We start from the raw sequence: 17,712 nt of genomic DNA, 5'->3' as shown, positions 1-17,712 counted from the left end.
TTACCAATATCCCACTGTATCTTCAATAGGAGCTGAGTTGAAAATCGACCAACCTCAGATTTCCCACTTCCTGGTTGTATTTTTTCTCAGGTTTTTGCCTGCCATATGACTTCTGTTATACTCACAAACATCATTCAAACAGTTTTAGAAACTTCAGAGTGTTTTCTATCCAAATCGACTATAAATATGCATATTCTAGCTTTTATGGCTTTGTAGCAGGCCGTTTACTCTGGGCATGCTTTTCATCCGGACGTGAAAATACTGCCCCCTACCCCAAAGAAGTTAACGAAAGCCAGGACCTGTTCCTATAGAAGAAGCCTATTTTAATTCTTAATTTCTTAACTAACAGTATTAATTTTATGAACAGGCTTCTCTGCCTGGATCTGAATGAATGTTACAGTAAACTAGGTTTAAAGTGCAATTAGAGGATATATAATACTACATTGAAACTATCAGCACGCATAAGTCAATTTCAGTGACTGGTAGGTATGCGTGTCTGTGTACATGCACCCATGTGGGTACTGTACGTGCATAGTGTATATGACTTGTTTGTTTACCTCTTCAGATCCACTTTATTTTATGTATAAGCCCTGTAACAATATGTGCATTTGAATGGCTTGTTTGTTTGCCTTGCGGGGTCTCATGGAGGACGGCGGGGGTGGTGATAACTTCTGAAGACTATCCAACGTCTGGGGCTGCATCCCACATGGCACTGTATTTTGACCATGGCGCATGGGGCCCTCGTCAAAAGTAGTGCACTACGTAGGGAATAGGGTACCTTTTGGGATGCAGCCCCCAGACGGTAGAGAGTCTTCAGAAATGATCACCGCCCTCTCCTCCCTCCACGAGAGGAAGTCTGTCCACCCAGGAACACGACACCTCTCTCTTCTTCATTAGTATCGCGACGTCTTCCTCTAATCATCCCCAACAGCCCCCCCCCCCCCTTCCTTTCCTACTCATCCCTATCATCGCCGCTTTATCACTGAGAGAAGTCTCAATTTCCCCTGGAAAATACAAACGATTACACAGTAAAACGCTATAAAATTTGAAAAGATATTAATAGTTTTCTACCATAAGGAGGGAGGATTCTTTCATAATTAAATATCATTCAGTCAGTGGAGAGATGTGAAAAGGGTTTCTGTCCAATAAAGGTAAACCATATGTCAACATTTCACAAAAAAACATTTACTTCTGGATAGAGAACAGTTATAGTCCCCCATTTCGTACTAAATTACTATATCACGTATCCTTAATTTGAAATTGGAACATTTTTGATTTACATTAAACGGCACTTTATAGTTTAATTGTTATACTGTATGATCTGGAGGCTTAACCTTTCTCACGTCCTTTTTATATGGCATTACCATTTTAATTGAATGTGATCAGAAACACAGCTTACTCATTGCAATGTAGCAACCATTACCATGGTACATTGTCATAGACACTAAAGATACATATTTTCTCTCCTGTTCAGATACAATTTGAACATATAGCAGATGCCTTTCCCACAGTTGAATAATATATAATAATATGATAATGATAATATGATAATATATCATATGCCATGGTGTAGCTATGAAGTGTGTCATGTCTAGGGCTCATAATGTCAGTGATAATGGCCTTGAAGAATAGAATCAAGAGGAGGTGGAGTTAACGCTGAACAATGTGTGCTTTTGTTCAGCTGGATCGCTATTTGTCTGCCACCCATGTCTCCTCTGCTCTCCTCTGCTCCCAGCCTAGTATACAGTAATTACCCTCAAAGGCAAAACAATTATGTTGATAAATTACACAAGCAAAGAAGACGCGGATAAAACACCCAACCCTATCACACGGATGAAAGCCAAGAGAAATGTATGTTGTGTTTTCAACTCACAACTCAGGCTAGGGTGAGAAAAGAGAGACCAAAAATTACAAGAGCACCATTTTAGAGAACTAATTATTTATATTTGTCTTTTGTCACAGTTCTCTAGTTCTGAGATATTAACACAATCTGTGTTCATTAATTGCTTTTGCAGTGTTTTTTAATCGGTTCCAAGAGGGAGCTCTGGCTTTTGTAGCAGCTAGCAGGCAGCCATGCTACTGGGACTGAAGCTCTCTCCTGGCTCTAACGCCATGGTGACGGAGTGCACGTAAATATCTTCCCCAGTATCTCCTCTCTGGTTCCCGCCTGCTTGCCCTTCGATGTGTTCGGCAAGTTCACACGAACCTGCGCCGAGACATAAAGTTATTTGTTGCGAGATTAAACATCCAAACAGTTAAAGTGAAATTCTAATTAAATGAATGAATGTCAGTGAAGCAAAAAATACCGTAATTAATGGATCCCTTAATTGTCTTCATAAAATATTTGCATGGGCATATTTTGCATAATTTACATGTATTCATTAATTTTTCAAAGGAATTTTATGCTGAGAGAAGAAGAAAAAATATCTGTTTTATTTGGCATCTAATAAAATATTTATCCTCTTTAATGAACTTTTCATCTTGATTTGAATACAAAAATGGCTAAAGTAAAAAACTAAATATGAGGCTTTCTTTCCTAAAACAACGTGTCAAGATGTCACAGATTTTTCTCACTCAAAAATGTAAATCAGTATGTTTCAACATTTGAAGTAATATTGCAAACTGTGGCAGTTAATTAAAACAGAACGAACATGGAAGAAGTTCCACCAATTTATTTGCCCAAATTAAAAATGGTGTCTCAACAATTTCAGAGAGATCCTTGTGTCAAAAATGTATTTCTTAATCCTTTCCTGAACATTCAAATGTTGAGCATTGTGATGGTTTGAACACTACAATACCTGATATGTTACTTCACAACTTATCAAAAGTGATCATCAGCCACACTTCCGCCTTCCCTTACCATATTGACTATCATCCCTATGAACATCTGTGAAGGTAAAGCCGATCAGACAGACAGGAAGGCAGGCAGACATACAGACATTCACAAAGACAGGCAGAGAGAGACTGACAGAGAAAGGTGATATACATGGCATCTCATCTCGCCTGGCTTTGGCTGTGGCGGTGGTGGCACCGCCATGGAGGTGAATGAGTTCATCCCCATCCACCCCTTCCTCTATCTCTGTTATTTTTAGCCCTTTGCATTCACACTGTAGTTACTTTTACACATAACTCTGCAATATTGCTTGAATAGAGGCAGCCAGAGTGCAATGCCTCAGAGACCCACGGCAGTGCCGGATAATTAGCCCCTGTGTTTGTCTCCCCCTCCCACATTCCCACAACAAGCCTTTGCTATTTTTCCATCCAGCTTTTGATAAACATACAGCACACTGATGCATTGACGACAGAAGCCGGGGTGGTTAGGTACATGCTGCAGAGATGGTTGCTGTCCTACCATAGGCGAGAACGTGTACTAATCAAAAATGCGAATGGCGGAAGGTTGTCATTGTGTTGTATTGTATTTTTTGGGATAGAAACAGATGCTTTTCTGATTCATATATGGCTTAGAATATTGCCAGTGGGTCACAGGCCTTAAGAGGCAAATGTTAAATGGTTTAATAGTGAGATTACAGAAGATCAATAAATGTGAATGAAGTGTTTGTGATTGTAACCAGCTATGGGCAAAGTATGTCACGAGAACTCTGTAAATCTCTTGAAAGTCGCTAACCAACGTACCGTTTCCACCCCGATGTCTCTCTATGTCTCGGGTCTGACATTGTGTCAAGCAGCAACACATCACTCTCCTCAAGCTGTCGCCACTTAGTCTTTTGGTGTGCTTTTCCCTATTAAATTGAATTATTTAGGTCCACTGCAAGAGAGAGGAAAGGGCTGCTTAAAGCACAGTAATACCGGGGTAATAAAACGTCATGCTCCTGAGCTGCGCTTAACAAATGCTTTTACCAGCCCTGCATCGGAGGCAGCGCTGCTCGTTTGTGCATACCACTAAGATATGAGTGTTCTTTGAAAATGGACAAAGCTCGTTAGGTTGAAGGTGTCTGGAGATAGCATTGGAGAAGAATGACTCTGCCTTTTTCAATAAACACTCCTTCTGTACAGGAAGTGTCATTTGTAAAGCGCTTTACATCATAAGTGCAATATTATGTTCAAACAAGCATGTCAATTGAGATGTCTTAAACACATGTGACGTGCAATTGTGCAAGCAGGCAGTGTTGAATATTGCGGTTCCTCATACAATTTGCCTTTGTCAATGATTAAATATGTAGATGGTTGTATTGGCCTGGTTTTACTTCCCTATTTTAATTCATGAGGCAGAGAAACACTGGCATAAGGAGTCTCTTCAACTGCTACTGCTCGATTCCGCAGCTTGTTCCAACAGATCATGCACATCATTTAAGCTATAATTATAGACTTGACGTTGTAGGACAAACAATATTCATATCTGTTGTTAAATCTACAATTGTGAGTGGTGATATGCTCGAGTAACTTAAATTGTCCAGAAAATAGGGACATTGGAAGAGTATTGGATAAGAGTATGTTAGCAGTTGATGTTATTCTTCAATAACACAGACCCCAAAGCAAATCAGGGGGAGAAAAATAGGTTTATTCAAAAATACTAAATAATAGTTGTTATGCTGGGAAGTAGATGGTCGATGTTCATTCTTCCCTGTCCTCAATGATTCTCCACAGAACAAAGTGACAGGATGTAATTTTATAACCAACAACCCTAGCCTGTTGTTGACCAATTAGAGTTTCTTGCAGTAAAATTTGGCCAATGGCCAAATAACAAGTATTCTGTTTCAGGCTTAATGTATAAACAATTCAGACCAATGAGATCTTGCCACATGTAGCTATGCGTCCAGGACTGAAACCCCTACACAGATTCTAACCAGATGTTGAACTGAAAAACAACTATTTCCATTGATCGTTAATTCTCTATTGACCTCTAGTCCTCTGCGTTGTGTATTATCTATTCTTACAAGTAGTCCCATGTGCGTTGGAAGATTTCAGATCGTATTTTCTGATGTTTTTCCAGATTTTGTCAAATCAGAATACACCTCTTCAAACAATTAATGTATCGTTATTATTAAGTTAGTAGTCTCTTCAGACAGACAGGTTGCCTCCCATAATGTATCAATGCTCCAGCTTAAACGTCTGTAGAAGTTCCCGGCATCAGCTGGGACAGATTCGAAAATGGAATGTGGTGACATCACTTCCGTTTCCACAGAACATTTTTTGGTTACGCTTTCGAAATGTCCAAGAGAATCTGACATCCTTCCCAGGCCTAGTACTCTTGCGCCTAGGTCTTTGTTTCAGAAACTATGGAGTTAGCTTATTGTGAGGAAACCTATCACAAGTTAGCAACCAGTGTGTGTTTTTGTGGACTATAAGGATAGAGCGAAACACCATATTTCCAAGTTGAGTCAGCATGGCCAGTACGCTATTGCTAATCCTTGTCTCCTTTGTATTTTTTTTTCCCAGATGGAAGACTGTTCTTGAAAACCGCAGTGATGTACTGATAAGAAGATGACGAGGAGAGCTGAAGGGGGAAACAATCCCATGAAGATACTCAAGAGCCCTTATCCAGGCAGATTTAGTAGCAGAAAACAAGTTTCGCTATGTTTACTGTAGCAGTCAATGGAAGTGTGTTTGGCCAAGCGCCGGAGAAGGGTTGTGTCTGAATGTAGAATTAGAACACTTTTTCTTACAGATATCAACATAATATAGTAGCTGAAGCAGGTTTGGATGCATTGAGGTGGGTCGTTTTCTAAGTATAAACACATTTTTAGCACAGTAAAAAATTACCAAGGGGTACACTGTTGGTAATGTCTCAGATAAATTCACAGCACTGACGATTTTTTATACTGTATTTCAACCAGCGAGAAAGCTTTGAACATGGTCAGACTCAGAGTTTTTTTTTTGTATTTCAAGTTTAATTCCAAAATATAAAGCTTGGAAAGAACATGTGACAAAATATATAATTTATCCGTATGTTGATCAAAAGAGACGACTGAGATTTGATTTGAATGTTTTCTAAATTATAAGAAAATACAATCAAGTATCCTTTTTACTATTGTTGTATATACCAGAACTGACGATAATGATAGGATAGCTCACTCTATCAATATGGTATATGTATAAAGTTAAGAGGTGGTATTGGGTATGCAGTAGATCTATTAGGAAGACAATACCGACATTTATATGAATTTATAGTTTGTTTTTGTTTTGTTTCTGAGCCACCATTCTTTCAAATACCTGCCATTTTGGTGAGAAAGCATGCAGGCATGTAAATGTTTGTCCTGGAATTATGATATTTAAATCCTATATTGTGCTGAACAAATTTGTAGGGTTGATTCACTTAAGCCCAACTGTTTTCGAAAATGTACACCTCAAACATTTTGCCTTCCAATAACTTTTGCTGTCAATAGTAACCCTTTGCAACAGGTAATACTGTTTTTTATATGGACACTTTTTAAAAGATAGTTTCCCAGACACCTTTGTTCCTAATGTGTGGCTATTAACTTGTTACATGGACTGTTGGTAATCACATATTATCACTTGGTAACGAATCTCCTCTTTCAAGACAATTTATTCAGAAGTCACATACAGATATAGGATCTTAATTTGACCAGTTTCCCACAGCAGGAAAATAATACTGCAGATAAAGGAAATGTGAATTATTATGTTGATTATAATGAATTGACATTTTTGTATGGGGTTGATACATTTTTGGTTTGTGCAAATCAAGTCCAACATTTTAAAGTTTTAAACTATTTCATGCCGTGCAGGACATTTAGTGCAACAACAGGGTGATCAAATTAAGATCCTACATGTGTACAGACAATGGACCAGATAGAATGACTATCGGAAACAATTAACCGACCCTCTCCGTTGTAGAATATTGGTTTGATAACTCAAGCAAAGTTCCCTCACAAAATCAGTGATGTACAGTATGTTAATGCAATCATGATGCAGCAAAAAGAAGACATTTTACTTTATGGAGAGATGTGCTTCATTTGTATTCAAGCTGAAGGTTCAATAGTTTTGCACATCAGGTGAGTCAACTCTTATGCAGTATGTAAAAGTTAATTCCCGAGACAGGAGCTGATTTCTGTCATGTACTGTAACAGGAACAGGCTATGTGTTTGAAAAAATGTAAGGAAAAGAGTGTCTGTCCCCATGTTCACACTTTATTTTACTTTGAAAGTTTGTTGCGATGTTTATTGTTGACCTGTCGCTAGTAACTTACATATAGCTACGCATAGCACACTTCATTGTACTTCAACTTTAAATAAACTTCAAATGTTGATGATAACCAATGTGAGTTAATTTAAATAATTTTGTTGCCCAAAGACTGGGCCTGATTCATTTGAACCTGCACAGTAGATACCACACCATTTTTACTTGTCATTTGTACGAAACCAAAATGCAGGCAGAACCTGCACCAAGACAGAAGAAGTAGATTTGTTGATAGCGTCACAATATTTCTCTGCATGGACTATTAATATTGTAGTGACCTTAACCCAACACCTAGCGGACCTCTTGGCATAATGGTTAAGGTGTTGTATTGTCAGTCGCTGAACCCGGGTTTAAGATCCAGTCGGGGCTACCGTCCACCTAAATTTTCTACATTGGTGTCACAAGTGAAATGGCGCCCGTGAGGCCATTGTAGAGGTGTGTACCCATGAGGGACATGGTGTAGAGAAGTGTGGGGACACTCTCCCAAAGGAAGGTCGTAATGTAGCAACCTTAACCCAACACCTAGAAACCTCACACAGGTTCGGACCTCTCGGCGCAACGGTGTCGGCTTGACAATCACTGGACCCGGGTTCGACTAGATACAAAATGATATACATTTGCAGAATTATGGGAAATTTCTCTACTTTTAAGCATATTTCATCAAACAATTTAATATACAACAAATCAAATATAATCCCTGATCAAAACCAAAATAGAAAATAAGCAAAGTGTGCCGGATTCATTCATCAGTATCATCACAATCCAATTCCATGTATTCAATTAAAAGGCTAGTCTGCTCATAGGTTTGTATAGACTTTTCATCGGTAAGCAGTAACATAATTCCCAATAGAAATAAGGAAAGGTGAATACAGTGGAGGAACGCAAATGATATGAACATATAGGCCAAATTCCACACCAAAGCAAAGGTCTGTAATAGAAGGTTACGATGTTGGGGATGATGATTTAGGAGTAACCCAAATTTCGTTAGAAGTAGTAACCCAATTCCATTCTCTGCATCTCTGCATGTCCACGATGTTGGGGAAAAAATAATTGAAATGTGCCTGTCCCGGATGCGGATTGAATAGAGCCCTAGAACGTTCCCTATATTTTACATTATTGACTACTGATAATCCATTTACAATTTTGTGCAGTAGTATTATTGATTGCCAGAAACATTTGCAACTTCTTGTCTTCTGATGAAAACAACGTGTTGATGTTCTGTGAACTAAACACTTTACAGTGAATTTTGTATTCATCGATGACAATTATATTTAAAGTTTTGTAAAAGTGGGTCTAAGGTATACAATCCAGGTACAAAGACAAGAAAATGTAAAGTAAAGAGACTTCAACTATAAGGCGCTTGCTTATTTGAGCTCTCCTAGCTTTTCCATTGAGCAACTGAAGCAAGCACAGATTTTTGTTTGGAACACAGCCTGCGTCCCCATCATCACACAATTACTGGTTTTGTTTACGCAATCCAAAAATGTTCCATTATAAATCGCAATCTGGGTCAGGTGGGCATCATTTGAAAGCGTATTCTATTGCCAACATGGCTAGCTAAGTTGTAAAATAAGATACTACAGTGTTAGGCTTTCAAAAGGCACTTCAGACAAGGATTCAGTGCATTCAAGTGTGTGTGGCGCAGCAAATTTTCTTCACAATATGAGAAACAAAGGCTCATTCTCTTCAGGACAACTCAATGTATAACGCATGTCATCCTTGTAACTGTGGATCAAACATAGCGATAATATGGAAATATGAAATGCAGATTTGGACACGGATGTATGGTTTGCTTGTTTCAAATCAAATGTATTTATATAGCCCTTCTTACATCAGCTGATATATCAAAGTGCTGTACAGAAACCCAGCCTAAAACCCCAAACAGCAAGCAATGCAGGTGTACAAGCACGGTGGCTAGGAAAAACTCCCTAGAAAGGCCAAAACCTAGGAAGAAACCTAGAGAGGAACCAGGCTATGAGGGGTGGCCATTCCTCTTCTGGCTGTGCCGGGTGGAGATAATAACAGAACATGGCCAAGATGTTCAAATGTTCATAAATGACCAGCATGGTCAAATAATAATAATCACAGTAGTTGTCGAGGGTGCAACAAGTCAGCACCTCAGGAGTAAATGTCAGTTGGCTTTTCATAGCCGATCATTGAGAGTATCTCTACCGCTCCTGCTGTCTCTAGAGAGTTGAAAACAGCAGGTCTGGGACAGGTAGCACGTCCGGTGAACAGGTCAGGGTTCCATAGCCGCAGGCAGAACAGTTGAAACTGGAGCAGCAGCACGGCCAGGTGAACTAGGGACAGCAAGGGGTCATCATGCCAGGTTGTCCTGAGGCATGGTCCTAGGGCTCAGGTCCTCCGAGAGAGAGAGAGAAAGAGAGAATTAAAGAGAGCATTCTTAAAGTCACACAGGACACCGGATAAGACAGGAGAAATACTCCAGATATAACAGACTGACCCTAGCCCCCCCCCCGACACATAAACTACTGCAGCATAAATACTGGAGGCTGAGACAGGAGGGGTCAGGAGACACTGTGGCCCCATCCCAAACCGGTATTTATTATAATCCTCAGCGTCTCATCTTTCAGAACACATTGACTTCTCTCGATTTACAGCCTTTTCCTCACTCAGACAACATCAAAAGTGCGAAAGTGCAAAAGTAGCCCAATTAGCGGGAGGGATGGGGGCTCCTTGTCGCGCTGTGCTGAAGTTTATAATGGCTCTCAGTCAAAACCCATACAGCGCTGTGAAGCGGAAAAACCGGAGCTCTGACGTCATGTATAGCATGTTACTGTACAGCCACTGCGTTCCAATTTAGGCACTTGTGTGTTTTTATATTCATAGTGTTACCCTATAATAGAATATAATAGAATATGTGTAAATGAGGATCAGACCAGGCTCCTTTAAAATGTAAATAAATGATTTCATGTGTTAAAGTGCGTTACACTAATTCAAAATATTCAGCCGTAAAATGAACTTCTGCCTTTGTACTTCCCTTTCAGCAAATTATACATGGAATCATGAAGCTGAACACAATACCCACCATATTCCTTACAACTGGGATGCATACAGCTTAATGTTACTGTGGGGTTGTAAAATGTGTCACTCTTTATTATATAACTAAGTTAGACATTTTAAAATGATATGATATGATGGCTCTCAAGTTAATTTTGTTCAGTCACATTTACGTTATAACCTGCCACCATTGCAGTTTCTTCCTAAAAGCCACCAAAACACTTTCCACATCCGGTATTAAAGTACATAGAGCCCTTAGAGTAAGTCTTTACTAAAATAGAAAGAAACCATATTAACTTTAACTGTGCAGTTCCACTGGCAGAACGATATGATTCGACATTGATATATAATCAATCCTCTTCAATGGTATATCAGTGGGTTTCATCATCACGTTCTTCAGGGAATCTATTATACTCAGCCTCATGATCGAATATTGAACAGTCACTGTCGCCGTCTTATAATATTCTTCACTGTCTTCAGAATCATATTCCTTCATTTTTACATGATCTTCTTTGTCTACAGAGGTCTTCACTGGTAAGATCCTCAGTGGGTGGAGTTTACACCCATTTAAGAAAAAAGGAAAGACTCTCAGTGGACTTGTGTATGAACATGTGTAGATGTATATCGTAATCAGCGTCATACAATGACAGCATACTTCTGTCCCAGTGTAGCCGATTAAACTCCAAGATTTACGATGGTGTTCGAGATCCGACTACATTTGACAAAAAACTACTGATTTCAGCATCCAAACAATAACCCGCAATTGTAATTTGCTGCTATTCTTCGGGTGTGCCCATAATTGTAATTGCAGGCTATTCTTTGGGTGCGTTCAGTCGTTTTTGATAAAAAAAGTACATTTTATGTGACGTCTGCGCTCAAGTCCGCCCACACCAGTCGCCGCTCAACTCCATCGTAAATTGTGGAATTGAATTTAGTTGGCTAGTCACACTGTAAGCTGAGTGGCTGACCCTACTGTGGAATGTGTATCGTATTCACCAATGAATCGTAATTGCCAGTACCCACTCTCTACTTCTCCCGTCCTCTGGACAGACTCTGTCATCACACCCGATGACCATTGAGTATTGTCCCCAACCTCAATGTCCCAGCTGTGTGTCCCGGTCAAAGCCCTCAGAGCCCAGGACCATTTTAAAGGTATCAAACCTTTCTGGGTTGTCAGGAAGATGCTGTGTTTGATCAATCTCATCATTACTGTCTTTGTCACTGTCTCACACTGGTCAGATCCTCAGACAGGATGAGATGGTGTTGGGAAGTGTTGGGGTCCAGAATCAAGGGCGTGTAGGTCCCAATCTCATTAATCTTCTCCCAGACTCTAAACTGCAGGTTGCCCATGTGTTTGGCCACACACTTGGCGAAAGGGTCCATATCACGGGATGTCTTTACATGACACGTTTTTGGTAATCTAGAGAATGCAGACCATTTCCAAAAACATATTTGGAGTTTTGTGAATACGCAATATATCCTGACAAATTCTGATTCCAGATGTGTCTTTTAGACATGATATTGGGATTACTCCGAATATCACACATGGACATTTCCTATGGCTGGATATGGACTCATATAAATATATGGATGAGTAGCATATTTTCTCAGCACATACAATGCATATTTTTTGGCTGAGGCCCATATCAGGATCTTGATATGCATTTTCATATGTTAAATTAATAACATTTCTGATGCTTATTTGACTTTTGAGTACATGCTCAATAATTTGACAAATATTAAATCCATATAATTCTTTCAGACACTATAATTTTTTGTATTCCCTTTTTGGATGAAGGCGCGCGCAAACCGTAAAAACACTAACTGTTAGCCTAGCAACAAGAATCACATATTTTCTGTTGTGGAGTTCCAACTGTCATTTTTTGCGACAAATTAGTGTGTAACATGTGGTCGAAATGACAACTTGAGAAACAAAGAAGTGAGAAGCTGTTCAGAAAATACCTCAAGTAATTTAACACTAAAGTGAGTAGGTCATTTGAGAGCTGTTGATTTTTATTACCTTAGTGCCTTGTGTGCATATTTTTGAATAGTTTAATTCTGTACAGGCTTCCTTCTTTTCACTCTGTTAATTATGTCAGTACTGTGGAGTAACTACAATGTTGTTGATCCATCCTCAGTTATCTCCTATCACAGCCATTAAACACTGTAACTGTTTTAAAATCATCATTGGCCTCATAGTGAAATCCCTGAGCAGTTTCCTTCCTCTCCAGCAACTGTGTTAGGAAGGGCACATATCTTTGTAGTGAGTGGGTGTCACACCCTGATCTGTTTCACCTGTCTTGTGCTTGTCTCCTCCCCCCTCCAGGTGTCGCTCATTTTTCCCATTATCCCCTGTGCATTTACCTGTGTTTTATGTTTGTCTGTTGCCAGTTCGTCTTGTCTCGTCAAGCCTACCAGCGTGTTTTTCCCATACTTCTGTTCTCTTTAGTCCCTATTTTCTAGTTCTTCTGGTTTTGACCATTCTGCCTGCCCTGACCCTGAGCCTGCCTGCCGTTCTGTACCTTTTTGACACTGCCCTGAATTACTGACCTCTGCCTGCCCTTGAACTGTTGTTTGCCTACCCCCTGTTTTGTATTTAAAAAATCTGTGATTTGAACTGTCTGCATCTGGGTCTTATTCTGAGTCCTGATAGTACGAACTGGCCATGACTGACCCAGCAGACTCGGACCAGCTCCGCAACGCCGTCTCCTCCCAAGGAGCCACCATTGGGAGACACGAGGAGTTACTTCGAGGTCTTATGGAAGCATTCCAGACCTTGGTGGAACGCCATGACCATGCCTTGAATACATTGCTGGAGCAATTCTGCTGATTGTCTGTGAGGCAGCCAGCCACGACAGTAACCTCCCAGCCACTTAGTAACCCCGCTGTCAACAGCGCATCTCTCCAGGCCACCCCGGCTGGAACCCAGAATCCCTGTTCGACACGTTCCTTCACGGATTATTAAAGACCAGCTCGCAGCCCAGGAGCTGCCTACGGGATCTCGACTCGCTTATCGCCTTGACCATCTGGATCGATGGGCGGCTACGGGAATGTAGGAGGGAGAGGAAGTCTGATTCTGGTCCCACTCACTTGCCCAACGATTCCACCTTGCCTCCGGGCAATCCCGGAAGTCCCCGGCATCAACGTTCCCGAGAGAATCCGAGGTTACCCGAGTTCCCCCGAGAGTCTCCGAGGTCTCCCGACTCGCCTCTTCCGGAGCCGATGCAACTTGGCAGAGCTAGGTTGTCTCCAGCCGAACGTTTACGCAGATTTAACACCAAGAGTTGTCTGTGTTGCAGGACTACCGGTCGTTACGTATTTACCTGTCCAGTAAAAGACCAGGCTCATCAGTAGGTACAAGTACACTGGTGGGCCATACAGAGAATTTTCCTTCTCCCCTTACTCACACCCCTCTCCATGCCATCCTGCTGTGGGGCGACCAGTCGAAATCTCTCTAAGTACTCATTGACTCTGGGGTTGATGAGAGGTTTATGGACACTACCCTGGTGTCAGAGCTGGGCAGCCCCTCTCCATTCCCATCAACATCAGTGCGCTGGATGGGCGCACTATAGGCAGAGTCAACCACAATACTAGTCCTATCAAGCTGCCTGTCAGGGAACCACAGTGAGTCTATGCAGTTCATGCTCATCAAGTCTCCTCAGGTACCCGTGGTATTGGGGTTTTCATGGCCCAAGGTCTCCACGTCCGACAAGTCCTCAAGTGTCTCCTAGAGAATCCGCTTTTTGTTAAAGGAGAAAAATGTGAATTCCATCTCTCCACCATCTCCTTCTTAGGATACATCACTGCTGCTGGTAATAATTAATAATTTCTGCCCTCCGATTTCATATTCAATATATAAACAGGCCCAGTGCAACAGGAGAGTGCATTCGGAAAGTATTCAGACCCCTTTCATTTTTTTTAATGTTACAGCCTTATTCTAAAATGGATTTTATTTTTATGTCATCATCAGACACACAATAACCCATAATTACAAAGCGAAAACAGGTTTTTAGAAATGATTGCACATAATGTTTGAATATTTATTTATATAAGTATTCAAACTCAAACCCTTTGCTATGAGACCCGAAATTGAGCACAGGTGCATCCTGTTTCCATTGATCATCCTTGAGATGTTTTTACAAATTGATTGGAGTCCACCTGTGGTAATTCAATTGATTGGACATGATTTGGAAAGGCACACACCTGTCTATATAATGTCCCACAGTTGACAGTGCACATCAGATCAAAAACCAAGCCATGAGGTTGAAGGAATTTGTCCGTAGAGCTCCGAAACAGGATTGTATCAAGGTACAGATCTGGGGAAGGGTACCAAAACATTTATGCAAAATTGAAGGTTCCCAAGAACACAGTGGCTTCCATCATTCTTAAATGGAATAAGTTTGCCACCACCAAGACTCTTCCTAGAGCTGGCCGCCCAGCCAAACTAAGCAATCGGGGGAGAAGGACCTTGGTCAGGGAGGTGACCAAAAACCGGATGGTCACTCAGAGCTCCAGAGTTCCTCTGTGGAGATGGAAGAAGCTTCCAGAAGGACAACCGTCTCTGCAGCACTCCAGAAATCAGGCATTTATGGTAGATTGACCAGACGGAAGCCACTCCTCAGTAAAAAGGCACATGAAGGCCTGCTTGGAGTTTGCCAAAAGGCACCTAAACACTCTCAGACCATGAGAAACAAGATTCTCTGGTCTGATGAAACCAAGATTGTCCTTTTTGGCCTGAATGCCAAGCGTCGCATCTGGCGGAAACCTGGCACCATCCCTACAGTGAAGCATGGTGGTGGTGGATGTTTTTTAGCGGCAGGGACTGGGAGACTAGTCTGGATCGAGGCAAAGATGAATGGAGCAAAGTACAGAGAGATGCTTGATGAAAACCTGCTCCAGAGCGCTCAGGACCTCAGACTGGGGTGAAGGTTCACCTTCCAACAGGACAATGACCCTAAGCACACAGCCAAGACAGCCAAGTGGCTTCGGGACAACTCTCTGAATGTCCTTGAGTGGCCCAGCCAGAGCCCGGACTTGAACCCGATCGAACATCTCTGGAGAGACCCAAAAATAGCTGTGCAGCGACGCTCCCTATCCAACCTGACAGAGCTTGAGAGGATCTGCAGAGAAGAATGAGAGAAAGTCCCCAAATACAGGTGTGCCAAGCTTATAGCGTCATACCCAAGAAGACTCGAGGCTGTAATCACTGCCAAAATTGCCTCTGAGTAAAGGGTCTGAATACTTATGTAACTGTGATATTTCAGTTTTTGCAACAATTTCTAAAAAACACTTTTTTGGTTACTACATGATTTCATATGTGTTATTTCATAGTTGTGATGTCTTCACTATTATTCTACAATGTAGAAAATAGTAACATATTAAGAAAAAACCTTGAATTAGTTGGTGTTCTAAAACTTTTGACCGGTAGTGTAAATAGGTGAGGCTGTAACGCATAACAATTTGGAATAAGTCAAGAGGTATGAATTCTTTCTGAAGGCACTGTAAGAAATAACACATACAAAAAAATACTGCAAAGTTGACTAAGAGTTTGAAACAGGGTGTACGTGTCTGTCGGCGCCATCTACATCAACAAATTCAGTAATTAACAAATGCCTCTTTGGTTTGAAAACAGTAAATAAACGTAGGTTGCTTCTTTAAATGATTTACTCATTTTATTGAATTGATAACACTGGTTTCTTTGCTTTATTAAATCAATGGTGGATTGAAATTGTGCAGGGATTTTCATTTTCATTCAAACTCATGATCTCGATTTTTTTGAATGTTCTGTCCACCAGAAACCATGTTTAGCTATTTGTTTCATTAGTCCATTGTTTATATAATGCCAAAATATGGAGTTTTCCTTTCAGATTGATATGCAGTTGTGCTTTTTTGACCCAGTTGTAATGGTCTTTGAACGTCCATTTGTCTAACGGTTTTGATATCCGTTCATCATGATCCATTACACCTCATAGTATAACACGCTGCTTAATACTAATATAGAAATATGCTTTTCTTTCTTCAAACATGCATGTTACATTGTGTAAAAGTATCATACATTCTAAACATTTTGAATTACCCACAATCCTCAAAAGAAAATTGCCACGGCAAGTTGTTGCAAAAACTACAAATTCTTAAATTGAGAGTAAATATTATTAACATTGAGTAAATTAAACATAGTATAATGAATTGAATATGCATTTTCAAATGTCATTCTTTTTATACACATCAAAATAAAGTAAGGTATGGCACAGCAGTCTGAGGCACTGCATCGCAGTGCTCGAGGCATCACTACAGACCCTGGTTCGATCCCAGGCTGTGTTGCAGCCGGCCACGACCGGGAGACCCATGAGGCGGTTCACAATTGGCCCTGCGTTGTCCGGGTTAGGGGAGGGTTTGGCCGACCGGGATGTCCTTGTCCCATCGTGCTCTAGCGACTCTTTGTGGCGGACCGGGTACATGCACGCTGACTATGGTCGACAGCTGTACAGTGTTTCCTCTGACACATTGGTGTGGCTGGCTTCTGGGTTAAGCGAGCAGTGTGTCAAGAAGCAGTGTGGCTTGGTGGGGTCGTGTTTCGGAGGATGCATGGCTCTCGACCTTCGCCTCTCTCTCTCTCTCTCTCTCTCTCGAGTCTGTACGGGAGTTGCAGTGATGGGACAAGACTGTAACCACCAATTTGATCTCACAAAATAAGGGTAAAAAGTACAAAAAATCTAACAAAAAATCAAGTAAGGTATTCAAATCTTGAAGTAAAACCAGAAACCTGCATTTTAGGGGGTAATATTTACTAAGCCACTGAATATATATATTTTTTTACAGTGTACTACATTACTGATGGGAGCTTGGAGATAGGCATGAACCTCCATTCAGCGTCAGACACAGAATGATAGCAGCCCACACTCCGGCTCTTTATACAGTACCTGATAGGTACACATTGCCACACTCTGATTGGGGGTTGCACACAACCCCACCAGATGCTTATCTACACTGAGTAGGCCCACACCTCATTCTGTTTCCTTTGAGTATGGGGATGTATTCCCAAGCAGAAGAACAGAACTCCAAAAACATCCAGGGATACATGACAACATAACATGGACCAATCATTGTCAGGTAGAAAATTGTATTACAATGTGACGGGTGTACTAGGAACTAAATGGAAGCAAACAGGCTGAAACGGAGAGGGATTGTACATTTAAAAAAACCTCTTGTTTTTGTTGCAAAACTTTTGCTACGGTGTGCACTAATGAGTACATACCCCTGGTAGCATCATGCTTCCCTAAGTTGCCTTTGTTAATTACTGTAACTTTCCATTTTTTATTTGATTGGAATCATTAACTGTGACCGTTGATCTGTAACAGGTACACCACTCTAAACTTGTAAGGAGAAAAATTGAATCGACATTGAGAGACACATTTCTCTTGTAAGCAATTCTTAGAGGAATGTGTTGACACAGCATTGCTTGGCCTGGTCCCATTTTTTTTAAATGCATGGCTGTAACACAGCCACAGAGATTAATAGTTGACTGATCGCTGCATA

The 17,712-nt window shown here is 40.9% G+C and overlaps 1 protein-coding gene across 1 annotated transcript in view; it reads left to right on the top strand.

Annotated features, from left to right (window-relative positions):
- LOC120058168 (dachshund homolog 1-like) overlaps positions 1–7,214 on the top strand; it is a 268,628-nt gene extending 261,414 nt beyond the window's left edge. The window contains exon 11 of the mRNA XM_039006634.1: positions 5,398–7,214. Coding sequence (XP_038862562.1) covers positions 5,398–5,435 — 38 coding nt within the window. The 3' untranslated portion in view covers positions 5,436–7,214. The remainder of the gene's footprint in view (positions 1–5,397) is intronic.
- The last annotated feature ends 10,498 nt before the right edge of the window (positions 7,215–17,712 follow it).

The sequence above is a fragment of the Salvelinus namaycush genome, chromosome 13, assembly GCF_016432855.1.
Source record: "Salvelinus namaycush isolate Seneca chromosome 13, SaNama_1.0, whole genome shotgun sequence".
Taxonomy (NCBI): Eukaryota; Metazoa; Chordata; class Actinopteri; order Salmoniformes; family Salmonidae; genus Salvelinus; species Salvelinus namaycush.
Note: the sequence above shows the minus strand (reverse complement) of the source record. Positions and strands in the feature narration are given on the sequence as shown.